Source organism: Ochlerotatus camptorhynchus, unplaced genomic scaffold (genome assembly GCF_037179485.1).
Source record: "Ochlerotatus camptorhynchus isolate MF236.1 unplaced genomic scaffold, CSIRO-AGI_Acam_v1.1 ptg000193l, whole genome shotgun sequence".
Classification (NCBI taxonomy): Eukaryota; Metazoa; Arthropoda; class Insecta; order Diptera; family Culicidae; genus Ochlerotatus; species Ochlerotatus camptorhynchus.
The window spans coordinates 437,194-460,456 of NW_027040683.1; the positions used below are offsets into that span (position 1 = coordinate 437,194).

Here is a 23,263-nt window from a genome sequence, read left to right on the forward strand (position 1 = left end):
AAAAGTAGGCGAGCGATGGGATCGCACATTCCAGTGATGGCTTTCAATTTTTCACGGACCCTTTGTTGAATAATAATAATAATAATAATGAAAAAAACATGCTGGAACGTCTAGCAGCGAAACAAAAGCTGGCTTTTTCCTCATTTTTCATGAAAGTGCGGGAAATCTCATTTCGTTTAATTAAATTCAGTGTTGCATGCAAGGTTTATGCGCTCGTGATAGGGTTTTATTTATTTTCAACCAAATTTAATTATCTGTAAATGATACACTCCTGCCCGATGCGGATGAAATTTATGACTGTTGCTGCAGGACTTGGGTGGTGGCGAGTGCAGCATTCATGCCGAAGTCGCTGCTCAATACTTGAGAAATACAAATGTCCTAGAGACTGCACCCGAATGGTGCTCTCAATAATAGTAATAGATATTTATTTATTAATTTATTTAATGACATATATTTTGTAACTTAAGACTTATGTCTTTCTTCTGTAACATCGATTATATCAAAGTATAACAAGCGCCACAAGTATATTACAAAACAAAAAAATAATTGATACGTAACACAAACTGAACTACATTTACTACTCAACTAAAATGCTCAATACATCCTCTCTTAAATGCTGTTAACGAATTTTCATTAGTTAGACTATTGCGTAAAGAATTCCAGTGAACTACACCTCGCACGAAATATGAGTTCCCGTACTTTGACGTGCGATGTCTTGGCAAAATATATTTAATGAACCGATTGTTTTGTGAAGTTTGCAATTTTCTGTGTAGATAACCGGGTTGTTTTGTTCTCGACAGACTATGCAAAAATAAACAACAGCGTAGCTTGCCAAAGTTTACCAAAGGGCATCCTATTAGATGATGTTGCAGGTGAGAAACTATAGAATATCTACTTAATTTAAAAACATACCGAACACATGAATTAAGAGCCACCTTACGTTTATTGAACGTACCAGCAGATGCATCATCGAGGAGAAAATCACATGCCAAAAAATAAGGAAGAAGGAGGCTTTTGAATAGTTTAGTTTTAACATCAGTTCTAAGAAATGATGATTTTATGTGAAGTGAACGTAAACAAGCATAAATTTTTCCACATTGTGACAACACATATTTATCCCATCCAAAATTGGATTGAATACGGATATCCAAGCTAGTAGCATTATCGACGTATTCAATTGTTTCATTGTCTAAAAGCAATGAAGGTTTTAATGTATTTTGAAAAGAACTATTTGTAATAAAAATTGCGTTTGTTTTCTTGGAGTTCAAGCTAAACATATTCTTTACAGACCAATCTAGGATCCTCTTCAAGTCTTCATTAATTTTCTGAGAAATTTCAGCAACAGAATTACTTGCACAGTCAAAGTATACCTGAGCATCATCGAGCTGGCAGTTAACGTCTTCGATGACTACAAGGACTGATTGGTGGTTGGCAGTTGGCTAAACCAATTTACGGCGATCCACATGACATCGACAGCACTATTTGAGCTTGAGCAACGCAGAGCAATCCTGTATGTCAGGTAAATTTATATATAAATATATGCCCAGCCGAAGCTGGTATCCTGTTGATGCTACACAACAATAAAATTTACCCCTTTCGATGAAAATTGGCTACCTTTCTTACGGAGGCAATCCTTATACTCAAATGCTTCATTGGACGAGGCTTTGAGGTACATTCTGCGCCATCTTTAGTTCTCCAGGTGAGACTAAGAGTATATGTCCTGCCGAAGCAGGCTTCATTTGATACTACATCGCTGTGTTTTCTCCTCCCTTGCGCTGGATAACTTATTTCGAGACGATTTACTACTTGCTGTTGTACAACGAATGCTATTGTGAACTGACGAATCAGGCTGTTGGTGTAAACTGTATTTCTCTAGGTGAGCTTTACGGTATATGTACAGCCGAAGTTGAGTTTTTTGCGTACTACATCTGCCTTTTCCGCCCTTTCGTGACTCACTGAATCAAACATACACGTGGAGTTACTCTATTGTGTTCCGTATTTGGATCCGATCGGCTTCTGAAGTACGGCTGCTGTCTCGCATAGGTGAGGTGAACAGTATATGTTCAGCCGAAACAGACAAATTTTTCGAAACTACATCCACGTCTCTTCCACTTTCCACATTTCAACGGCGTCAACGAGATTCAACCATGGCGACCAAGGGTCCGAAACCACTAAAGGCTCTTTCGGCAAAACTCAGAGGACTTCGTACTACATTCAACAACATTAGAAAATTCTCAAGCGATTTCAAGGAGGGTACGACAGCTAATCAAATCAATGTTCGTATTGCGCGTCTTGAAGAACTTGTGGGAGTCTATCAATGAGACTGTTTGGGAGATAGAAAGTCATGAAGATTTCGAAGAGAGTGAAACCATTCAGCAGGATCAGGCTGAATTCGAATCCCGTTTCTTCGATGTCAAATCCTTCCTGTTGGACAAGCTGAACGAGTTGCAAGATATTTCAAATCACTCTGTTCGATGAGGTGATGCTTCGTTACATGGTGTTGTGGAACATGTTCGCCTGCCACAAATCCAACTACAGCATTTCGATGGGAATATAGATGAGTGGTTGAGCTTCAGGGACATATACACTTCTCTGATTCACCACAAAACTGAATTGCCACCAGTTGAGAAATTTCACTACCTCAAAGGATGCCTAGGAAGAGAGGCAAGGCACTCGTTGATCCTCTGAAGATTACTGCTGCCAACTATTCAATTGCGTGGGATACGTTGGTGAAACGTTATAATAACAGCAAACTTCTGAGAAAAAGGCAAGTTCAGGCGATGTTAAAACTACTATCTCTTGTCAAAGAATCAGTTATTGATCTACAACGACTGGTAGAGGGATTCGATAAGGCTATTCAGAACCTCGATCAAATAGTAGATCCTGCGGAATACAAGGACTTGGTGTTAGTTGAGCTGCTCAGTTCCCGTTTAGATCCTACAACTCGGTGCGGTTGGGAGGAATTCGAGTCTGCTAAAAACAAGGACACCGTCAAGGATTTGATGGATTTTCTTCACCGGCGAATTCAGATACTTGAATCACTACCAGTTAAAGCAGAGAAACGACTGGATTCTACGCTACAGGAAAAACGAAAATCAGTCGTTTAAAGAGCAAGTCACAATGCTGTTCAATCCAATGGTGCAAAATGTGTTTCTTGCTCAGACATCCACGGATTACACATCTGTCCTGTCTTCTTGAAGATGTCGATGTCTTCCAGGGAGTCATTTCTGCGTAGAAACTCTCTTTGCCGCAATTGTCTGAAACGTGGCCACATCGCTAGGGAATGCTCTTCAAAATTCAATTGCCGGAAATGCAAGGGTAGACACCACACCATTATGTGCTTCAGTTTTAACCATAGTTCATCCAAACCTGGAGCAAACACAGAAGGCGCTAAGCTAATTTCAGCGATTTCAGATCCACAAGCGTCGACTTCAACTTAAACGACTACAGTATCATCTCATATGGTAAAGGTTACGTCGTCTCAGGTACTTTTAGCGACTGCGGTTGTTATTATTGAAGACAACCAAGGGTCACAATATCCTGCTCGTGCATTACTAGATTCTGGTTCTGAGTGCAACTTTATCTCGGAAGGGCTGAGTAAGTTGTTGAAGGATTCAAGTCAGAGAGTCGACATCTCGATCCAAGGTGTTAGACAAACAACGACGAGAGTTACACCCAAGATTGCAGCTACAATCAAGTCAAGGATGACAAACTCCCCTTTATTCTGCGCCGCGAGTGAAGTGAGATGACTCGCTGTCACTAGTGAGGTGACACAAGTCACCGCGAGTGAGGTGACTCTCCGTACAAATCAAATGGAGAGTCACCTCACTCGCGGTGACTTGTGTCACCTCACTAGTGACAGCGAGTCACCTCACCTCACTCGCGGCGCAGAATAAGGGGGACTATTCAAGAGCCATGGAGTTTTTAGTTCTGCCGAATGTTACCGCCTGGTTGCCTACTGCTACAGTGCAGATTAACAGATGGGACATACCCGATGGAATCCATTCCCCATCATCCTGTGATTAAGGAGTCAAGCACCACAACTAAGGTCAGGGTGGTGTTTGATGCGTCCTGCAAAACATTTACAGGCATCTCGCTAAACGATGCGCTGTTTGCAGGACAAATAGTACAGCAAGGTCTAAGGCCAATCATTCTCCGTAGCCGGTTCTGTCAATTTATGGTAGTCGCAGATGCGGAAAAGATGTCAAGATTTGGGTCAACCGTCTCGACACCCCTCTACAGTGCATTCTATGGTTTGGCCCAGATAACCAAATTGCCACATATGAACTAATTACGGTGACTTACGGTACGAAATCAGCACCGTTCTTAGCTACTCGTACGTTAAAACAATTGGCAGAGGATGAGCGAGCGAACTACCCATTAGCTGCTAAAGCCGTTGACGAAGATGTTTACATGGACGATGTGATCTACGTAGCGAATGATATGGAGTCTGCTATTGAATTACGATGTCAATTGGATGCTATGCTACTTAGCGGAGGCTTCAGGTTGAGAAAATGGGCGTCAAACTCTCCAAAGGTGTTGGAGGACATTCCCAAGCAGGATTTGACACTACTCACTACGCATGGAATAAATTGGGACCAGGATGCAGAAGTCAAAACCTTGGTGTAGTAGGTATAGCAGTTATTAGTAAGAAAAGTAAATTCTACCAAAGCGTGTACAAGGTAAATCAAATGAGATCGGGGTAGTAATTACAAAGAAAAAAGGGTATGCGCAAATCTGTGTGTATGTAAAGAAAGCTCATAACTGCACGAAAATCGAAATGCTAATCTGAACCGGAAAACGATCGCCGAGGTTGAAAGCCAAAGTTCGGAAATCGTTTCCAGTACGAGAGTTAACCAATTCCGAATGAACGTGGGGTGAGAATGAGAGAACAGAATATGGTATAGAGTAATCGGAACGAAGGTGAAGTCTATCAGGAAGCGAGTCTTTTTCGGATTAGAGAGAGATAGGCTAGAATGATGAAATTAGAATGATGGAGTGAGAAGACACCAAACCGAACTGGAGAGATTCGGAAAGGGGAAATTAACGAAGTAGCATACTCGACTTCGATTCGAGGCTAGCACAAAGATTCTGTTGGTTACATTTGGCGTTAGCAGACGTGTTTTTTTGGAGCCATGGCGGGTAAACGGAAGTCGGCTGGAATAATGCCCTTGAAGCGGCACGACACTTGGGACTTACATGGCTTCCTCATTCAGACCGCTTTAAATTTCAATTCAGCATTCCACCACTCGTAGAAGGCCAGCATTTCACAAGTAGGAAGGTACTCAGTATCGTAGCAAGATTGTTCGACCCTCTAGGACTACTGGGTGCAACTATCACGACTGCAAAGGTGCTTATGCAACGTTTATCTGGTAAACGAACGAAATCAAAGATTAGGCTGGGACGATCAACTGCCTGAAACGGTGGGTGAGGAGTGGCGCAAATTTCACGAACAGCTACCGTCACTGAATACGTTACAGGTCGCACGGTGTGTCGTCGTATCCGGCGCAACCTCAGTTGAGTTTCACTGTTTCTCTGATGCGTCGATATTACCATATAGACGAGTGCACGGATGGATTTGAGTTCACTCACTCGACAAAAAGTGACACAACAGCGGTTCATTTTTAGTAAACAGGGCCCCGCTGTTGTGTCACTTTTTGTCGAGTGAGTGAACTCAAATCCATCCGTGCACTCGTCTATGGTGCCACAGTCTACGTGCGAAGCAAAGAAAGAGAGTGCACTGTTACCGTTCATCAGTTCATCTACTAACATCAAAGTCGAAGCTCGCTCCTCTAAAGGTACAGTCATTGCCACGCTTGGAGTTGTGAGGCACACTCTTAGCAGCACAGCTTTGGGAGAAGGTATTCCCCCTTATTATGCGCCGCGAGTGAGGTGAGGTAACTCGCTGTCACTAGTGAGGTGACAAAAGTCACCGCGAGTGAGGTGACTCTCTGTGGAAATCAAATGGAGAGTCACCTCACTCGCGGTGACTTTTGTCACCTCTCAAGTGACAGCGAGTCACCTCACCTCATTCGCGGCGCAGAATAAGGGGGATTAGGTGCCACGCACACGGAAGCTGAAGTACACTTCTGGACGGACTCGACATGCGTGCTGCAATGGATTAAATCACCTCCAGCCACATGGACCGAGATGGGAAATGACAGGTGGGCAGGAACTCACGGTCTCCCAGTGTTGGTGAGTTCTTTGCCGTTAATGTTGACGAAAAGTTCACTATTTTCCTATACAGAAATTCAAAACAAAAATTTTTATCTGCGGATTTGGACAGTTTTTGACCTGTTTTATACGACCGGAAGATGTATGCTGGTCACAAATGCCGTGCCAAACTGATTTCCTACGCAATTAATCAATCTTTGATGTGAATTTAGCTAATAAACACGAGGAGCATTTCTTATAGCAAAACTTGCCATAACAAAATCGGTGGTTAATTTTAGTAAACAAACTAACACTTCTTCCGACTATGTCACCTCTCTTACTCGCCTAGCACATGGACTACTTTCATGGCAAATAGGGTTTCCAAAATCCAAACTTTGACGGAAGGCTGTAAATGGAGTCACGTGTCGGGGAAGACTAACCCTGCAGATTTAATATCTCGAGGCATTATTCCAAACGAAATACTGAACAACGAATTCTGGTGGATTGGGCCAAGCTGGTTGAAAAAACCAAAGGAACAATGGATATCGGACCCAACCGTAGAACAATATCTCCTAGAAATGCGGAAGACAGCTGTTCCAAGTACGGCAGAGAAGATTTCTTTAGTTTCGGATTATGTTCTCAAGTTTTCGGATTATAACAAGATTCTACGATCTACAGCTTACTGGCTACGACTGATTGCGACTCTACATAAGAGCGGAACATGAAATAGAGGTTTTCTGACGTTTTTTGAAGTGCAACAAGCGGAGGAACTGCTCGTACGACAAGTCCAACTGGAACACTTTTCCGTGGAGATTACGGCGTTGAAGGCTGGCAGCTCGGTAGCTCGAAACTCACCGTTGCGGTGGTTCCATCCACGGATCATGGAATTCTCCGTGTTGGTGGAAGGTTGACCCATTCAGATGAATCTCACTCAGCGAAACACCCCATGGTTCTTCCAGCGAAACATCATCTAACTGAGCTGATTTTGCGTCATTATCATCTCAAATGGCTTCATGCTGGACCTCAACTTCTGATTGCTGCAGTAAGACAACGGTTTTGGCCACTCGGTGGCAGAAATGTAGCCAGAAAAATAGTGCATCGTTGTTTACGTTGTTTTCGAGCAAAACCAACTCGCATTGAACAGCAAATGGGTGAACTTCCTCCCGCAAGAGTAACTGTTGCAAGGCCTTTTTCTAAAACTGGAATCGACTATTTCGGTCCGGTATACACCAAGGCCGGTAGAGGTCGAGCGGCGATCAAGTCGTATGTAGCGGTATTTGTTTGCATGGCAACCAAGGCTGTCCATCTAGAGCACGTTTCCGATCTCTCTACTGAATGTTTCTTGCAAGCATTACGGTGATTCTTTGCCCGGCGTGGTAGATGCACCGACATATACTCGGATAACGGCACTAATTTTGTAGGAGCTAAAAATAAATTAGTGGAATTATTCATTTGCTGCGAGATCATGAACATCTTGAAACCGTTACTAACAAATGCTGTCGAGAAGGTGTACAATGGCCAGGTCGAAGGGTGCCTAAATTCTCGGCCACTGACACCCATATCCGGTGATCCAGTAGACCTCGAACCACTAAATCCAGCTCATTTTTTAACTGGCGGATCGTTGCAAACGTTACCGGATCCCAATCTTACTTCGATGAACTTGAATAGACTAGATCGTTGGCAGCTGGTACAACGTCAGCTGCAAGATTTCTGGAAGCGTTGGAGAACAGAATATTTGTCGCAGTTACAAAGCCGAACTAAAAATTGAAAATCTCCATCACAACAAAAAAATAATTTTGATATCACATCAAAGTGGATGCACTACAATCATGTCGAAAATTTCATGTAATTTTTATGATCACATAAATAAACAAATGTAGTAAAAGCAGCGTAATGTCAGTTCATGCATTGTATTAATGATAATTTTGTCCTTTTTAGCAAGTAATATTACACCATATTTTCGACATGATTGTAGTGCATCCACTTTGACGTGATATCAAAATTATTTTTTTGCTGTGCAGTGAAGATAGTGGAAGGGAGCTTATATGTCATCGTTGACAGTTTACAACCACCAATGAAATGGAAAATGGGGCGAATTATCCATGTTCACCCAGGAGCTGATGGTGTGATTAGGGTGGTTACACTGAAGACGACCAATGGAACAATGAAGCGAGCAGTCAACAAAATCTGTTGTTTACCGACTCAATATGTTGATTAGGATGCGTAGAATGGTCTCGTAAGGATGTCTAGTGCGTCGAAGGGGTTTCTTTCTTTAATTTCAGAAGTTTTCGAGTCACTTCAGGGTGGATGAGGATGTTGACGAACTATACACATACCCTACATGTGCGCAACCAGCTGAGCGAATCTGTCGGACACGGCGAATATTGGATCGGTCACTCGATCACTCACTGCGGAGTGATGAATTCAACTGACTTGAACGCGAATTGAACGTGTAAACCATGCCATTCAACTGACTTGATCAACTCACTTGAATTGAAAAAAAATTGAACCAGGCTCAACTTTTCAAGCCAATTGAATTCAACTGAGTTGATCATTTGACTTGCCTAGTCTAAACCCAGCTTTATGGAGGATAGCCTAGTAAGTAAAATTACGGTATTACCATACCGGAGGCGGCGCGTTCGAACCAGATTGTCTCCTCAAACCACATTCATTAAGTAACTTACCTAACCGTCGAAAAAAAAAATAATCCTTTTGACCTACAAAGAGCAAACAATCAAACATCAAGCGGCCACCGGGGAAATCTTCGGAAGATCTTTCTTCCACCACCGGAACCAGGGAGCGTGTGCGGTTCAGCCGCCAAGGTTACTTTCTCCGAAAACACTCTGACATCAGTCGACAATGAAATATTTCCATGAAAATAAACGCAACCAACCCCCCCCCCCCCCCCCTTCTCAAACGTGACCCTCACCGGTGGGAGGCCTGCAGCAAAAGTGTTCAGCAAACAACCGAGAACGGAAAAGTTTTTCCTTTCTTTCTGTCTGTGCAACATTGTTGCTGCTCCGATTCGTCAACACACAAGGCTATAAAGTCCAAGAAAAGGGAAACAATTTCCGCTTGAATCGAGATTTTCCGATCCATTTGGCAAATATAATTAAGATTTCCCCCCTAATCGATTTTGGGATCCACTGTTCCCCGAATAAAAAGAATAAAATGAAGAGGCAGGAGGCTGCCACAATGTGCCCAGTAATCCAACTATATGAAGCAGACGGGAAACACCGCGACAACAATCAAGTGGGAAGAAGGAAGGGAAGCTGGAGAAAGAGAGAGAGAGAGTCTGGTGTTTAAGTAGGACACCGTTGCACTATGGGAATTCTGGTGGCCAATAATCGACAATTTACTTGCTCCGATTCGTGAGCGGTACTGGAGCAAAGTCGGTTAACAAGATGAAAGCAAATCGATATTAAAGTTTGCTGTCACTATCATAATGAAAACTTCTTTTGTTTTTAATTGTCGCGAAATAAGGCTGATAACATATTGTGCTTTCAGTTTTTTTAAATGAGAGCAACTTATAGTTATCACGACATCGATGACGCAGTTTGGTATTGCCCGGGTAATGACGCCTCCAGAGCGCGACTGTTGGGTACTCTAGGGGCCCGAGGTAGACAACCCTTCCGTGAAGTAAGAGATGTATTGGCAACCCGTGATCTTCCCTACATGCGGGCGATCTACGAATTCCTTGGTTTGTCTAATGTTAGAGTTTGATGTGACCATCCCCTTCTTTTCAAATAATTTCCAGTCATTGTGTCCCAGTCATATTATCCTCCTGTTTCTGTGCCTTGCCCAGCCAGGATTTCGTCAACCGTCCGAGAGTAGTATCTGAAGGAGGCTTCAGAAACCAGTTTCCTACCTAGCTCCTTCCAATCGAAATTGTTATCCATTAACCTCGAGCCCGCTACGAGTAATTGGTACCTAATACTAACCTAGAACTACTGCTGTTTAAAGTGTAAAGTCAAACATTACTGATTTTTGGCTCCGCAAAGTGTCACACACGACTGAGCTTAGTAAATAAACGAACTAGTTAAAAAATTTAACTTCAAGTTCTGTCGTTAACGTCTTGTTGAAAATTGAGGTCATTCGTGACTAGTCCGGGATGAGATATGAACTCGTCTTTCAACGTGAGAAGCATGGATACTAACCATTTTCGCCAGGCCCGTATACAGTTAACTATTATGAATGCAAAATCAGCAATCAAGTAGATTTCATTTAGAGCAGGATTAGCTTTCCGTTTCATTCAACAGTGTAAAATTTTGCTCTCATTTTTGTTGTGCTAACCGTTAAGTCAACCAAAATGAGGTCTACTTGAGTATTCAAAATATCTTACATCATAATAGCAAATTTTTGATTTCAATTTGATCTCCAGCTTTGATCGGGTTGTAGACTATTCAAAGGAGAAAACCTGTGAAAATCAGTTTTCAGTTGTGGTGGAAATATCCGAACTTATCTTTATTAATGCATTTCAATTTGTTACCGGTTGGTACCATTTGATTCAGTTGGTGTAAGAGTAAGGTCAGTGTTCTTAAGAGAGATAGCTCCATAACGTCACTTCTAAAGTGACCGATAAGGTAGGGCACATTGATGATGGAGGTGTTTTGCTGCATGGGCGAAGCGACCACTGTCCACTAAACCACCACCGACTTGTCATAGGGCAGTGAGAGACGGAAACTAGCTACGGGGAAGCTGAGAGTCGACGATGAGGTGAGAGATCGTTCGGCCGAGAGAAAGAGAGAGGATAGACAGTGGGTTGCTGACTGTGGTGCGAAATAGTAGGAGATACATGAGGAGTGTTTAGAGACTGGGAAAAAGGTGCCCGGAAAAAGAGGTGATAGTGCGTCGATAACGGTGCTTCAGCACTTAACCGATCAGGATCCGGCCGTCATCATTTAGCTGACGCCTTCCAGCCAACCCTATCCGGCCATCGAGATTCGATCATCGCGATTCTGCTATAGCCATTCAGCCATCGCGTCGATAGTCCGTCGATCACGGTGCTCCATTGTTGGCCTCGTGTCGCGGCATCCACCGATTGAAAGATCATCATCTGGCCGTCGTCATTCAGCCAACTCAATCCGGTCATCGCCATCAGGCCGCCGCCATCCGGCAACCGCAATCCGGCCGCCGAAATCCGGTCACCACAATCCAGCCACTGTTCTCTGGCTGTTCCATTCCGTCGTGGGGACAGCCAACGCCGACTCGCACACCAGAACAGATCGATCCACCCCCATAAACATCACCATGGTAAATTAATTCATCGCGATATTTAGGACAGCTTACACCGAACATTCCCCCTCGCCGACAAATCCTGGGACCCGGGAACAAAAGAGGCCTTTAGTGCCCACCCCAGTGGCTGCCGACAGGCTTAGACTAGCAGCTAGGGGCCTAGGCACGTCGCCTTCTGGGATGGCGCAGAATCACCCGGGGTCCAACAACAAAAGAGTTTCAAATTCGAGAAGCTTTGCACCATTTCAGTTAATGTTGGAGCATTTCTGAAATCCTCGGATATTTCCATATTTCCTCGAAACTTCTTGAAAGTTCCTGCGATTAATTAATGGAACTGATATGAAGTTCTCTGACCTTCCTTTAAGTACTTGGAACATTCCTGAAAATAGCCCAAGTATCAATTTTGGTTTTATGAGGGTTCTGTAGATCATGAATTAGACTTGTAGAATGCTGTAAAACCTCTATAAAACCTGCAATTTTACTTGGGAATGAAACTACCCAAAAAATAATCACTTGCCTGATGTTTTTTGGGTTTCCCTGAAGATGTCTAATCTGATCTGACGAACCACTAAGGTTGGAAGTCTCTCTAATAAGGAAAACAATAATTTCATAAATAGGGGCCTCATAGCCTAGTCAGTTAAGGCACGGTATTGCCAAGCCAGAGGTGGCGGGTTCGATTCCCGGTCCGGTCGAGGGAATCTTTCGGGTTGGAAATTTTCTCGACTTCCCTGAGCATAGAGTATCATTGTGCTTGCCACACAATGTACGAATTCATGCATTGGTATTGGCATCGAAAGCTCTCAGTTAATAACTGTGGAAGTGCATTTAGAACACTAAGTTGCCACTATGCAATAAGCTTGAAATGCGAATAAGGAGAAGAAGATAATTTCATAAATATGCCATGGATGGACAAGCTTGCTCTAGCTTTACCCAAGGCCATAGGGAACTCTGCAGGCCCAGTTGATGTGGGTTACCCCTTACTCAGGAATCTGCCCCAGAAGGCAGAAGAAAACTTTTAGATTTGATCAACCAGGATTCGTTAAGCCGCGCCCTTTCCCAGGAGAAAAATGGGCGGATAGGTTAGCGACTTCAGACCAATCTCCCTTACCTGCTGCGCTTCCAAAATCACGGAGACGATGGTATACAGGCGGCTAATAAACTTTCTGGAATCCAGCAGCCAGCTTGATCATCGACAGCATGCCTTCCGTCCAGGGCATGGAACCAACACCTACTTCGCAACACTCGCTCAAGTTCTCCTTGATGCCACTTCCGCTGAACATCATGCTGAACTGGCAACTCTAGACATCGTAAAGACCTACAACATAGCCTGGATGCCAGACGTCATCCAACAAATGCTAGACTGGGGCTTGGGTGGCCACCTGATGCATTTCGTTAGGATTTTTTTCGTTAGGATTTGAACCACTATCGATTTGACGATAAAGAGGAACTTCAAGGTAGGAACCTTATGACAGTGCTTATGAGATCGGTCATAGAGCTGCAGAGAACCAAGTACAATAATTACACCATCCGGTACTTCGATGGCTCGGTCTCCCGTGGTGGTGTCGGCATCGAAATCTCGGATCCCCATCGATTACCGAATCAATATGCCATGTTTTCGGCGAAAGCTACCGCTGCCTTCATCGCGCCACTACTTCTCCAAATGAGCCGATTGTCGTATTCATGGACTCTGCCAGCGTAGTACAAGCCCTCGATTCTGATCTAGCCAAACACCCATGGATTCAAGCCATTCAAAAATACGCACCCAGAAATACCATCTTTGTCTGGGTCCATGGACACGTTGGCGTTTGCGGAAACGAGGAGGCAGACCAGCTAGCAGCCTCCGGAACACAAGTCTCACTGTTCAAGCGGGAGATCCAAGCGGGGAATCTAAAAAAAATGGGTTACAAATGCTATCTGGAATTCATGGTCAACTCCAATCGAGGGAGCTATTCATTTAAAAACAATAAGGACAACACTCGTAGGGATTCTTCGGACCACCGAATGCTGGTGATCATGTCACACAATTTCTCCGGGAACGGTGTTTCCGGAAAATTTGAGAACTAAGTCGAACTTATTTTCAGCCACTGCTGGTCCCCGAGGGCAGCATCAGAGATACACTCAGCGACGAGCCGTCCATGATTGTGACACTGATGTGATTTCTTCGTGAGGCCGGCCTCTTTAACCAAATCTAATCTTCTCACCTTAAAACCTGACCACTGCAACTTCAATAGACTCACTCTATTCACCAAAATAATTTTCACTCTACGAACCTACCCTACTTTACCGCTACGAAACTGGACCTTCCACATAACATCAAAATGACTCCCGCTATCCACAGAAAAATTCTCGAATATCTCCCAGAAGGACGCGATTAAGGAAAACTACTTTGGTAGTATGTAATCCAGCTTTTCAAACTCTGTAAAAGAACCACTCTGTATTAAGGGAACCCCCTTCTGGAGCCCCACTTGTTCTTGGAGAGCCCCTTCCGGGATCCCCTACATAAATCTCTGAAATTGCAGGAGTTCCCTTTTGGAACACCCAGCCTTTCCAACTAGGAAAACCTTTCTCTGGGGTTTTCGAAGACGAACCAGCCCACAGCTGTAAAGTCTCTTTAATAAAGAAATCTATATCTAATCTTCATGCATGCTGCTGCAATTTTCCCATTGAGTACCAGTGTTACCTATGCCAAAGAGGCAGCTCCCACACCTGGACACTACCTATCGACCCATCAACCCATGAACCGGGGACCAACGGCTTTCAGAGATTTTATGCCGCAGAAAATCCTGGCGGCGCCGACTGGGATTGAACCCAGCGGTTCTCAGACGTTTCGAAATAAATGGAAATGGCCGAAAAACTTGACTTCAGTAAAATTCCCACATCTTTAAAGGTCATTAAAATTTTACTGAAATTCTTGGAACTTGCCTATTTTTTCAGAAACTTGATCGCATAGATTATTAAACTTGCAGAAAGTCTGGACCATTCTATTTATATTTTTAAAAAGCTGAAGGTATTGGAACGGTCCTTAAATTCTTGATCTACCCCGATAATTTGTAAACCTAGCTTCTCTGAGCTTCTTGAAACTTCTTTGCAGATTTCAAAATTTTCCTCAAGTTCTCTGAACATCTCTGAAGTCGCCTTGACCTTCTGTGAGTTCTGCAAATTTCCCTGAAGTCCTCAGAAATTTTAAATTTGCTGCAGTTTTCCTGAAGCACTTTGAAATTCTTGAAGCTTCCTGAAGAGCTAAACACTTTACCAGAAGTTCTGGGAACTTTCTTCATGTTTCTGTATTCTGTGCAAGGTATTTCCCTGAAATTCTCAGAACTTCCTTTCATTTTTTGAAACTTAATTAAAGATCCTTAAATTTTCGTGCTGTTAATAGAACTGCCCTAAAGTAATCTAATCTATAATGCAGTTCTTGTAACTTCTCTGTAGCTATCAAATGTTTCAACGAAATCTATGGACCTACACTGAAGCTATTGGACCATACCCTTCTTTTTCTTCTTCTTCTTCGCATTTCAAGCTTATTGCATATCACATACTAGCTTATTGCGTGCTCTCAACTAAGTGTTCTAGATGCACTTCCACAGTTATTAATTGAGAGCTTTCGATGCCTGTACCATTTTTGCATTGATATAATTGTGTGGCAAGTCCAATCATACTTCTATGCCCAGGGAAGTCGAGAAATTTTCAAACCCGAAAAATTCCTAGACCGGACCGGGAATTGAACCCAGCCACCTCCAGCATGGTCTTGCTTTGTAGCTGCGCCTTTACCGACTGAGCTAAGGGAGGCCCTATAAGGTCATTTAACTTCCCTGAAGTTCTCCAGACGATCTTGACGTTCTCGAAACTGTTTTGAAGTTTTCGGATCTTCTCTGACGTTCTTGGGACTTAAGTAAAACATTCAAAGCTACTTAATTGTTCAAAAAAAAATCCTAAAATAAATAGAACTACCATAAAGTTCAAATTTTTTAAGTTTTCAAAGCTTCCCTTATGTTTACGATGGTCTTAGAACTGCCCTGAAGCTCTTAGATATCCTTCGATGTTCTCGCAACGATTCTTAACGTCCTTTGAAGTTTTCTGAACTTTTTCTTCTTTGTGCATAAAACTTCTCTAAAGTTTCCACGATGTATCCGATGTTCATCGAACTGCTCTGAAGTTCTCAGAAGGGTTCTGAAGTTCTCTGGTCATTCATCAAGATCTTTCAACAAATCTGAAGCTTGCTGAACTTCCATGAAGTTCTTGAAACTTCTCTAAAGTTCCTGCAATTTTCTTGAAGTTAATGGACCGTCCTGGAATTCTCTTCATCTACTTTCTACTGAATATTATCAAACTACCTTGAAGTTCTCGAAACTTAGCTTATGAGATTTTTAAACTTCCCTATAGTTCTAGACTTTCCTGAAACTCTCCGAACATTCCTGAAATTTAAGAATTTTGTTCATAGGGATTCGAAACTCCAATCATGTAGGATTATGTTTTCATGTGTAATGTTGCGTGGAGCAACATTTCTTCACTTAAAAGTGCGCTTATTTATAATTGAGATCCAAAGAAAAAACATATGGAGATGTAGGTACTTTGCTACATGGCCCATCAAAACAACTCAGTGACTGTATTGCTTTCTCTGTTTTCTCACACGGCAATATTACTCAACTATCATAAAAACTGGAGTTCCACAGAGCTCAGTCACTGAGCTGGATTCAGAGGCCCCTTGAGCTTCACGAGCTCATGCCGGTTTTCAAGGCATTGTGCCAGACTTTCATTGAGTTTGTAGAACTTCATGTGCTTAACTCCAGAATGGTTTGGAATGTATTGAATATCATCTAATTGATGCAATTTGATGATGTGCATATTGTCAAAAGGCTATCTTGAGCTGCTCGAACTCGTGCAGATTTTCAGAACATTGTTCAAGACTTCATTGAGGCTGTAAAACTTGAAGATCTCAACTCCAGAATGGTTTGGAAAGCATTACATATATAATTGCTGCAATTCGATGATGTGCATATTGTGAAAAGGCTATCTTGAGCTTCAAGTACTAATGCTGATTTTCAGGACATTGTTCAAGATTTCATTGTCGCTGTAGATCTTCAATATCTCAACTCCAGAATGGTTTGGAAAGCATTGAATATCTTCTTCATACAATTAGATGAAATCCAGGATGTCAAAAAGCTATCTTGAGCTTCACAAACTCATGCGGATTTTCAAGACATTGTTCAAGACTTCAATGAGCCTGTGAAACTGCAGGATCTAAATTCCAGAATGGTTTTGATTGCATTATATATGCTATTGATACAATGTGATGATATGAATGTTGTCAAAAGGCTCTCTTGAGCTTCAAGGACTATTGCTGATTTTCAGGACATTGTTCAAGACTTCATTGAGGCTGTAGATCTTCAATATCTCAACTCCAGAATGGTTTGGAAAGCATTGAATATCTTCTTCATACAATTAGATGAAATCCAGGATGTCAAAAAGCTATCTTGAGCTTCACAAACTCATGCGGATTTTCAAGACATTGTTCAAGACTTCAATGAGCCTGTGAAACTGCAGGATCTAAATTCCAGAATGGTTTGGATTGCATTATATATACTATTGATACAACTTGATGATGTGAATGTTGTCAAAAGGCTCTCTTGAGCTTCCTGGACTCATGCAGATTTTCATTGCATTGTTCAAGACTTTCATTGAGTCTGTAGAATTTCAAGATCTGAACTCCAGAATGGTTTGAAAAGCAGTGAATGTCTTATTAATACAATTAGATGAAATCCAGGTTGTCAGAAGGCTATTTTGAGCTTCAAAAACTCATGCAGACTTTCAAGACATTTTTCAAGACTTCATCGAGCCTGTGAAAGTACAGGATCTAAATTCCAGAATGGTTTGGATTGCATTATATATACTATTGATACAACTTGATGATGTGCATATTGTCAAAAGGCTATCTTGAGCTTCAAGTACTAATGCTGATTTTCAGGACATTGTTCAAGACTTCATTGAAGCTATAGATCTTCAATATCTCAACTCCAGAATGGTTTGGAAAGCATTGAATATCTTATGAATACAATTAGATGAAATCCAGGTTGTCAAAAGGCTATTTTGAGCTTCAAAAACTCATGTAGATTTTCAAGACATTGTTCAAGACTTTATTGACCCTGTGGAACTGCTAGATTTAAATTTCAGAATGGTTTGGATTGCATTATATATACTATTGATACAACTTGATGATGTGAATGTTTTCAAAAGGCTCTCTTGAGCTTCCTGGACTCATGCAGATTTTCATTGCATTGTTCAAGACTTTCATTGAGTCTGTAGAATTTCAAGATCTGAACTCCAGAATGGTTTGGAAAGCATTAAATATCTTAATGATACCATTTCATGATGTGCATGTTGTCAAGACGCATTCTTGAGCTTCACCGACTCGTACAGATTTTCAGGACATTGAACAAGACAACATTCAGCCGGCAGATCTTAAAGATCCAAGCTCCAGAATGGTTTGGAGAGCATTAAATATCTGATTAAAAACATTCGCTGAACTATTCCATGTTGTTTAAAGGCTCTCTTGAGCTTCATGGGTTCATGACATTGTTAAAGACTTTCATTGAGTTTATAGAAATTCAAGTTCTTAACTCCAATATCATATTCATACAATTCTACGAAGTGCATGTTGTCAAGAGGCTTTCTTAAGCTTCACGGACTCGTTCACATTTTCAGGACATTGTTGAAGACTTCATTGAGCCTGTAGAACTAAAAGATCTCAACTCTAAAATGGTTTGGAAAGCATTCACTTCTTAGAACTGATGCTGACGTTCGTTCAATAAATTTAAGGTGACTCTTAATTCATGTGCTCGATTTAAGTAGATATGTTAGTGTTTCTCACCTGCAACACCATCTTTGGCAAGTTACGTTGTTGCTATTTTTTGCATAGTATGTCGAGAATAAAACCAACTAGAAAATTTCAAACCAGTAAATATATTTTGCCAAGGCATCGCACGTCAAAGCACGGGAGCTCATTTTTCGTGCGAGGTGTAGTTCACTGGAATTCTTTACTCAATGGTCTAACTAATGTTAATTCGTTAACAGCATTTAAAAGAGGATGTGTTGTTTAGTTAGTGTTACGTATCAATTAATTTTGTAATATGCTTGTGGCGCATGTTCTACTTTTAAATAATCGATTTAACAGAAGAAAGACATAAGTCTTAAGTGACAAAATACAAGTCAAAAAATAAATAAATACAATTCGATCCTTTGAACTTATGTTTTTGTATAACTTCTGCATGAAGTCAACAATTTGCATAGTTGAAGATGCTAATTAAAAAATAAACGACTATAGTGGTAATTTTTATACGATAGATGAGGAGATGAAAGTATAGAGTTAATAGTTCCGTTAGAGTACGGCAGTGTGACAATTGTACATAGAGAGTAGAAAGCGAGCAAGGACAACTTTTTAGGAAGGTACAAATCGGTTTGATCATCTCTCTTTACCAAACTCCCTCGTTGAAGAGGGATTGATTGAGATTCTACTCTCTATATACAATTTTCACACTGCCGTACTCAAACGGAACTATCAAGTCTATACTTTCATCTCCTCATCTATCGTATAAAAATTACTACTTTAGTCGGTTATTTGAAATTAGCATCTTCAACTATACAATTCGATGTTGAGCATGTTGTCAAAAGACTCTATGGAGCTTCACGGACTCATGTAGATTTTCAGGACTTTGCTCATGAGCCTTCATGAGCCTGTAGATTTACAAAATCTAAACACCATAATGGTTTGGAGAGCATTGAATATGTTATTGGTAGAAATCGATTATGTGCATATTGTCAAGAGGCTCTCTTGAGCTTTACGGACGCATACAGATTTTCAAGACATTGTTCAAGACTTCATTGAACCTATAGAACTTCAAGATCTAAGCTCCAGAATGGTTTGAAAAGCATTCAATATCTTATAGATACCATTTAATAATGTGCATGTTATCAAGCGACTATCTTGAGCTGCACGAAAACACAAAGATGTTTAGGGATTGGTTCAAGACTTCATTGAGCTTGTAGATCTAGTAGATCTTAACTTTAGGCTACTTTGGAGAGCAATAAATATCTGAATGGTACCATTCCATGATGTGCATGTTGCCAGGAGGCTCTTTTGAGCTTCATGGACTCATAAAGGTTTTCAAAACATTGTTCAAGACTTCATTGAGCCTGTAGATTTTCAAGATCTTAACTTCAGAATGGTTTGGAATGCATAACATATCTTATTCGCACCATTTCATGATGTGCATACTGTTAAGAGGTTCTCTTGAGCTTCATGGGCTCATACACAAACTCAATGAAAGTCTTGAACAATGTAATGAAAATCTGTACGAGTTCGTGAAGCTCAAGAGAGCCTCTTGATAACATGCACATTATGGATTGGTATCAATACGATTTTAAATACTCTCCAAACTATTCTGGAGCTAATATCTTGAAGTTCTTATAAGTCTTGAATAATGTACCGAAAATATGTATGAGTCCACGAAGCTCAAAAGAGCCTCTTGACAACATGCACATCATGAAATGGTATCTATAAGATATTTAAAGCTTTCCAAACCATTCTGGAGGAGTTCAGATCTTGCAGTTCTACAGAATCAAGGAAAGTCTTGAACAATGTAATGAAAATGAAGATTTTCAGGACATTGTTCAAGCCTATATTGAACCGGTAGAACTTCAAGATCTTAGTTTCTATGAATAAACGTTGGAAATGTGCGTTTCAAACGTCAATTGAGTCTATAGATCTTCAAAATCTTAATTCCAGGACATTTTGAAGAACCCAGAAGACTTCCGAATGTCAAAATGATGCTTAATGATCAATGTAGGCACCAATGCAGAACTTGTCAAATAATGCAGAATAAGCAAGACCATATTTTTGGCCACCTATGGAGATTTCCCATAGTGCATTGCTCAGAGGAGAGGGAGCTTCAATTAAGCAATGAACTCTGTAGCACTTTGTTGTTGTCGCTCGCTTGCTGTCGTAGTTCGTCGTTCGTGATTGTGTTTTGTTATCGTCCGCTGGGAGGTGTCGCTGAAATCCGTCGTTGATACGTCAAGGTGTGGGAGGTGCGGGAACATTAATTCTTGCTACAAGAAAGCATGCTGCTATGTATCGCTTGTGGAGATCAAAATGAAGGGTTCCAAAATCAGCAGTTCGCAATGGGCTCATCTTCTAGTGATATCCAGCAGCAAGGATTTGTCATCCATGAATAAAAACTGAATTCGCCCGTACAAGTGCTGTTCTGTGCTCATTCGCAGCAACAATTTCTCTATTCTGACTCGTCGTCCTTCAGCGAAAACAAAGGAAATCTTGAAACAATGAACACCATGCCAGGCAAATGGTGTCGCTCTTCTCTCCAAATGAAAAGTGCTTCCCTTCCACACTGCTCGCTCCCTTCCACCGCGCTGCCAATTCTGTGTAGGTACATAGTTAGCAATAGAACTTTTGAAAGCCCTTCGATTCGCTCCAGCAAAACACTAAGAGCAATGACTTTCCCACTGCCCTTTCCCCCACAAGCTAGCAATTTATTTGGCCTCTTCAGTCGAAACTTTCACACCTGAATTGTCACCACCTCTTCAAGTTTCTGTGTCACACCGACGAGGACCTAATGATGAACCTTTTCTTGGAGCAACCGAAAGTTCCTTCTAATCAGTCAGGTTCCAATTCTTCCGTGTCCCTTCCCAACCGACGCCGAGGAAGGGGGCTAAAGTTTTCAAGGACTCTGGAGAAAATTTTCACTTACCGCCACTCGCCACGCAGGTAAAGTTCACCGAGGACCCTTCGTTGTACGGCCCCAGGATGTAGTGCGGAATGCTCTGACCGCTGGCATCTATGATTTGCAGCTTCTCCGGTGGGACTGAGGATGAGAATAAGAAGAAGAACGAAATAGATACAAGTTAGAAATTGATGAAAACTGGTTTACCCCGGTCGATGGGGAAGTGCTATGAATATTCCAAAGGTTTTTGATTGAGATTCTGTGTTGTCATCGTTTCGGTGAAATGATTTAATTCTATGTGGGAAGATGATCCAGCTTCTATATATATATATATATATATATTTCTGACTCAAAACGACCACCCCAAATGAAGTTCTTTTAAATCCCTTTCGAAATTACTTTAAGTGCTGTCGACGACATGAATTTGCGCCATTACCACGCCACTGCTGACTGGTCCAGATCGCACAAAAGTTCATTTATCATGTCACCAACCAGCCAGCCAGCCAGCCAGTAGTGGTGGCGGCGTGACTCTTTTGTGCATTTTGCTGCCCACAGCGGGAACTTACAGTGACACAGCAGAAGAAGCACGCTGGTAGCGACCACGACTTGGATTCATCGTTCCCCCCCTCCCCCACCCACCGAGATCTGGAAACAATTATTTGTGTTTGTTTCCGGTATTTAAACATGGCCAAAAACCCGAACTGAGCGAACATAATTCCCGCCCGAATAAATGTCAACCGTTGCTGGGTGGACGGGCAGCTGGCATTCCGTTCCTCGCTTTTGCTCAGGGCGCGCATTCCTCGGATGATGAAGGATGCATAGCGGCCGGGAGAGATAGCTTAGGTCATGTCCCAATAGGATGGGACCCGTCGGTTCACTCGGTGCGGGGACACATTCCGTTTTGGGTATATTTTTTTATTTTGCTGAGATGACTTTCTACAAAATATGAACAGGACAGGGACGCTGCAGTTTTTGGATCCTTTGGAGGTCGTCCTTTGGTGAGGATCTTCATGTTTATTAATGTGGCATGTTGTCGATGGGTGCTGCCTCGTGGGTGGTTGTGGGCTTAAGTTGCAATCGGTTGGGAAGCTGGTGGTTATTTATTATACTGCAGTGCAGCGCAGTTTTCAAGTGACAGAAGCTGGAGCCATTACGAAAATGTCGGCAAGTGTCACTTAGTGGAATTGGTTCACAGAAGTGAAGACAAATGGGGAAAATATTTGATGAGGCGAAACATTCTAGGAGTATGTTTTGTTTTTCGTCCATTGCGGTGGGCAATGTTGTCAATCCAACAATATAGCAAGGTGAGTGGCATTGATGCGGTTATCAGAGGCCGGTGAAATTCTTGGCCAACCCGAGTGTCTGTCCACCATAGAGATGTGACTGAAATAGCATCTGACATTCACTCCATTAGAAATACTAGCGTGCACAGGTATCTTGTTAAGGAGGGGCATTTTTTTTGGTTCATTTAATCTGGGGATGGGGAGTACTCCAAAGTGCGTGGGAGATGGTGTTGTCCACCCACCACTGTTTCCCTACGGCTTAATTTAACTAATTTTAATTATTTTTTGCTCTGGTGGTGGTTCATTTTCTTCAATGCAACCTGCTTTCAGACAGCCAATGCAAATTGGCAATTTAATCCCATCGGCGATGTCGATGATGAACCGTCCCAAAGTACCGCCAGTTGGGGGTGACAGATAATGATGCCGAACATTCAACATGTTTTAAAGATGATGTAAAGGACAAACCCGAATTTATTGCAACGCACATAAATAGCTGTATCATTTTAACCAAGGTAACAAATGACTTGAAATTTTTTAGTAAGACAACAATAGAGCAAGGTTCAATGGCAAACTAATACCCACTTTTGAATTAGGGAATCCAAAAGCTGTCTTTAAACTTTGTACAGTTGCGAAAAAGTCCATCCTCAGAATTCCTTGAGGTTCTTTTCGAATTTTTTGGAACTCTATGAGCCCTTTTGACATTCTTCTCAGAAGTCCTCTAGAATTATTTTTAGAACTCTTCTTGACTTTTACTCAGAACACCTTGGAACTGAAATTCCCTTAGAGTTTCAGAAGAATTTCCGCAAAAAAATTATTCCTGGAATGAGCCAGAATTATCGGTTTTCCCTTGAAATTATC

At 41.8% G+C, this 23,263-nt stretch overlaps 1 protein-coding gene across 1 annotated transcript in view; it reads right to left on the minus strand.

The window, feature by feature from the left end:
- Window positions 1-23,263, minus strand: part of side-VIII (sidestep VIII) — a 961,237-nt gene that overhangs the window by 295,273 nt on the left and 642,701 nt on the right. Inside the window, exon 4 of the mRNA XM_065223526.1 lies at window positions 21,150-21,263. Coding sequence (XP_065079598.1) covers window positions 21,150-21,263 — 114 coding nt within the window. The remainder of the gene's footprint in view (window positions 1-21,149; window positions 21,264-23,263) is intronic.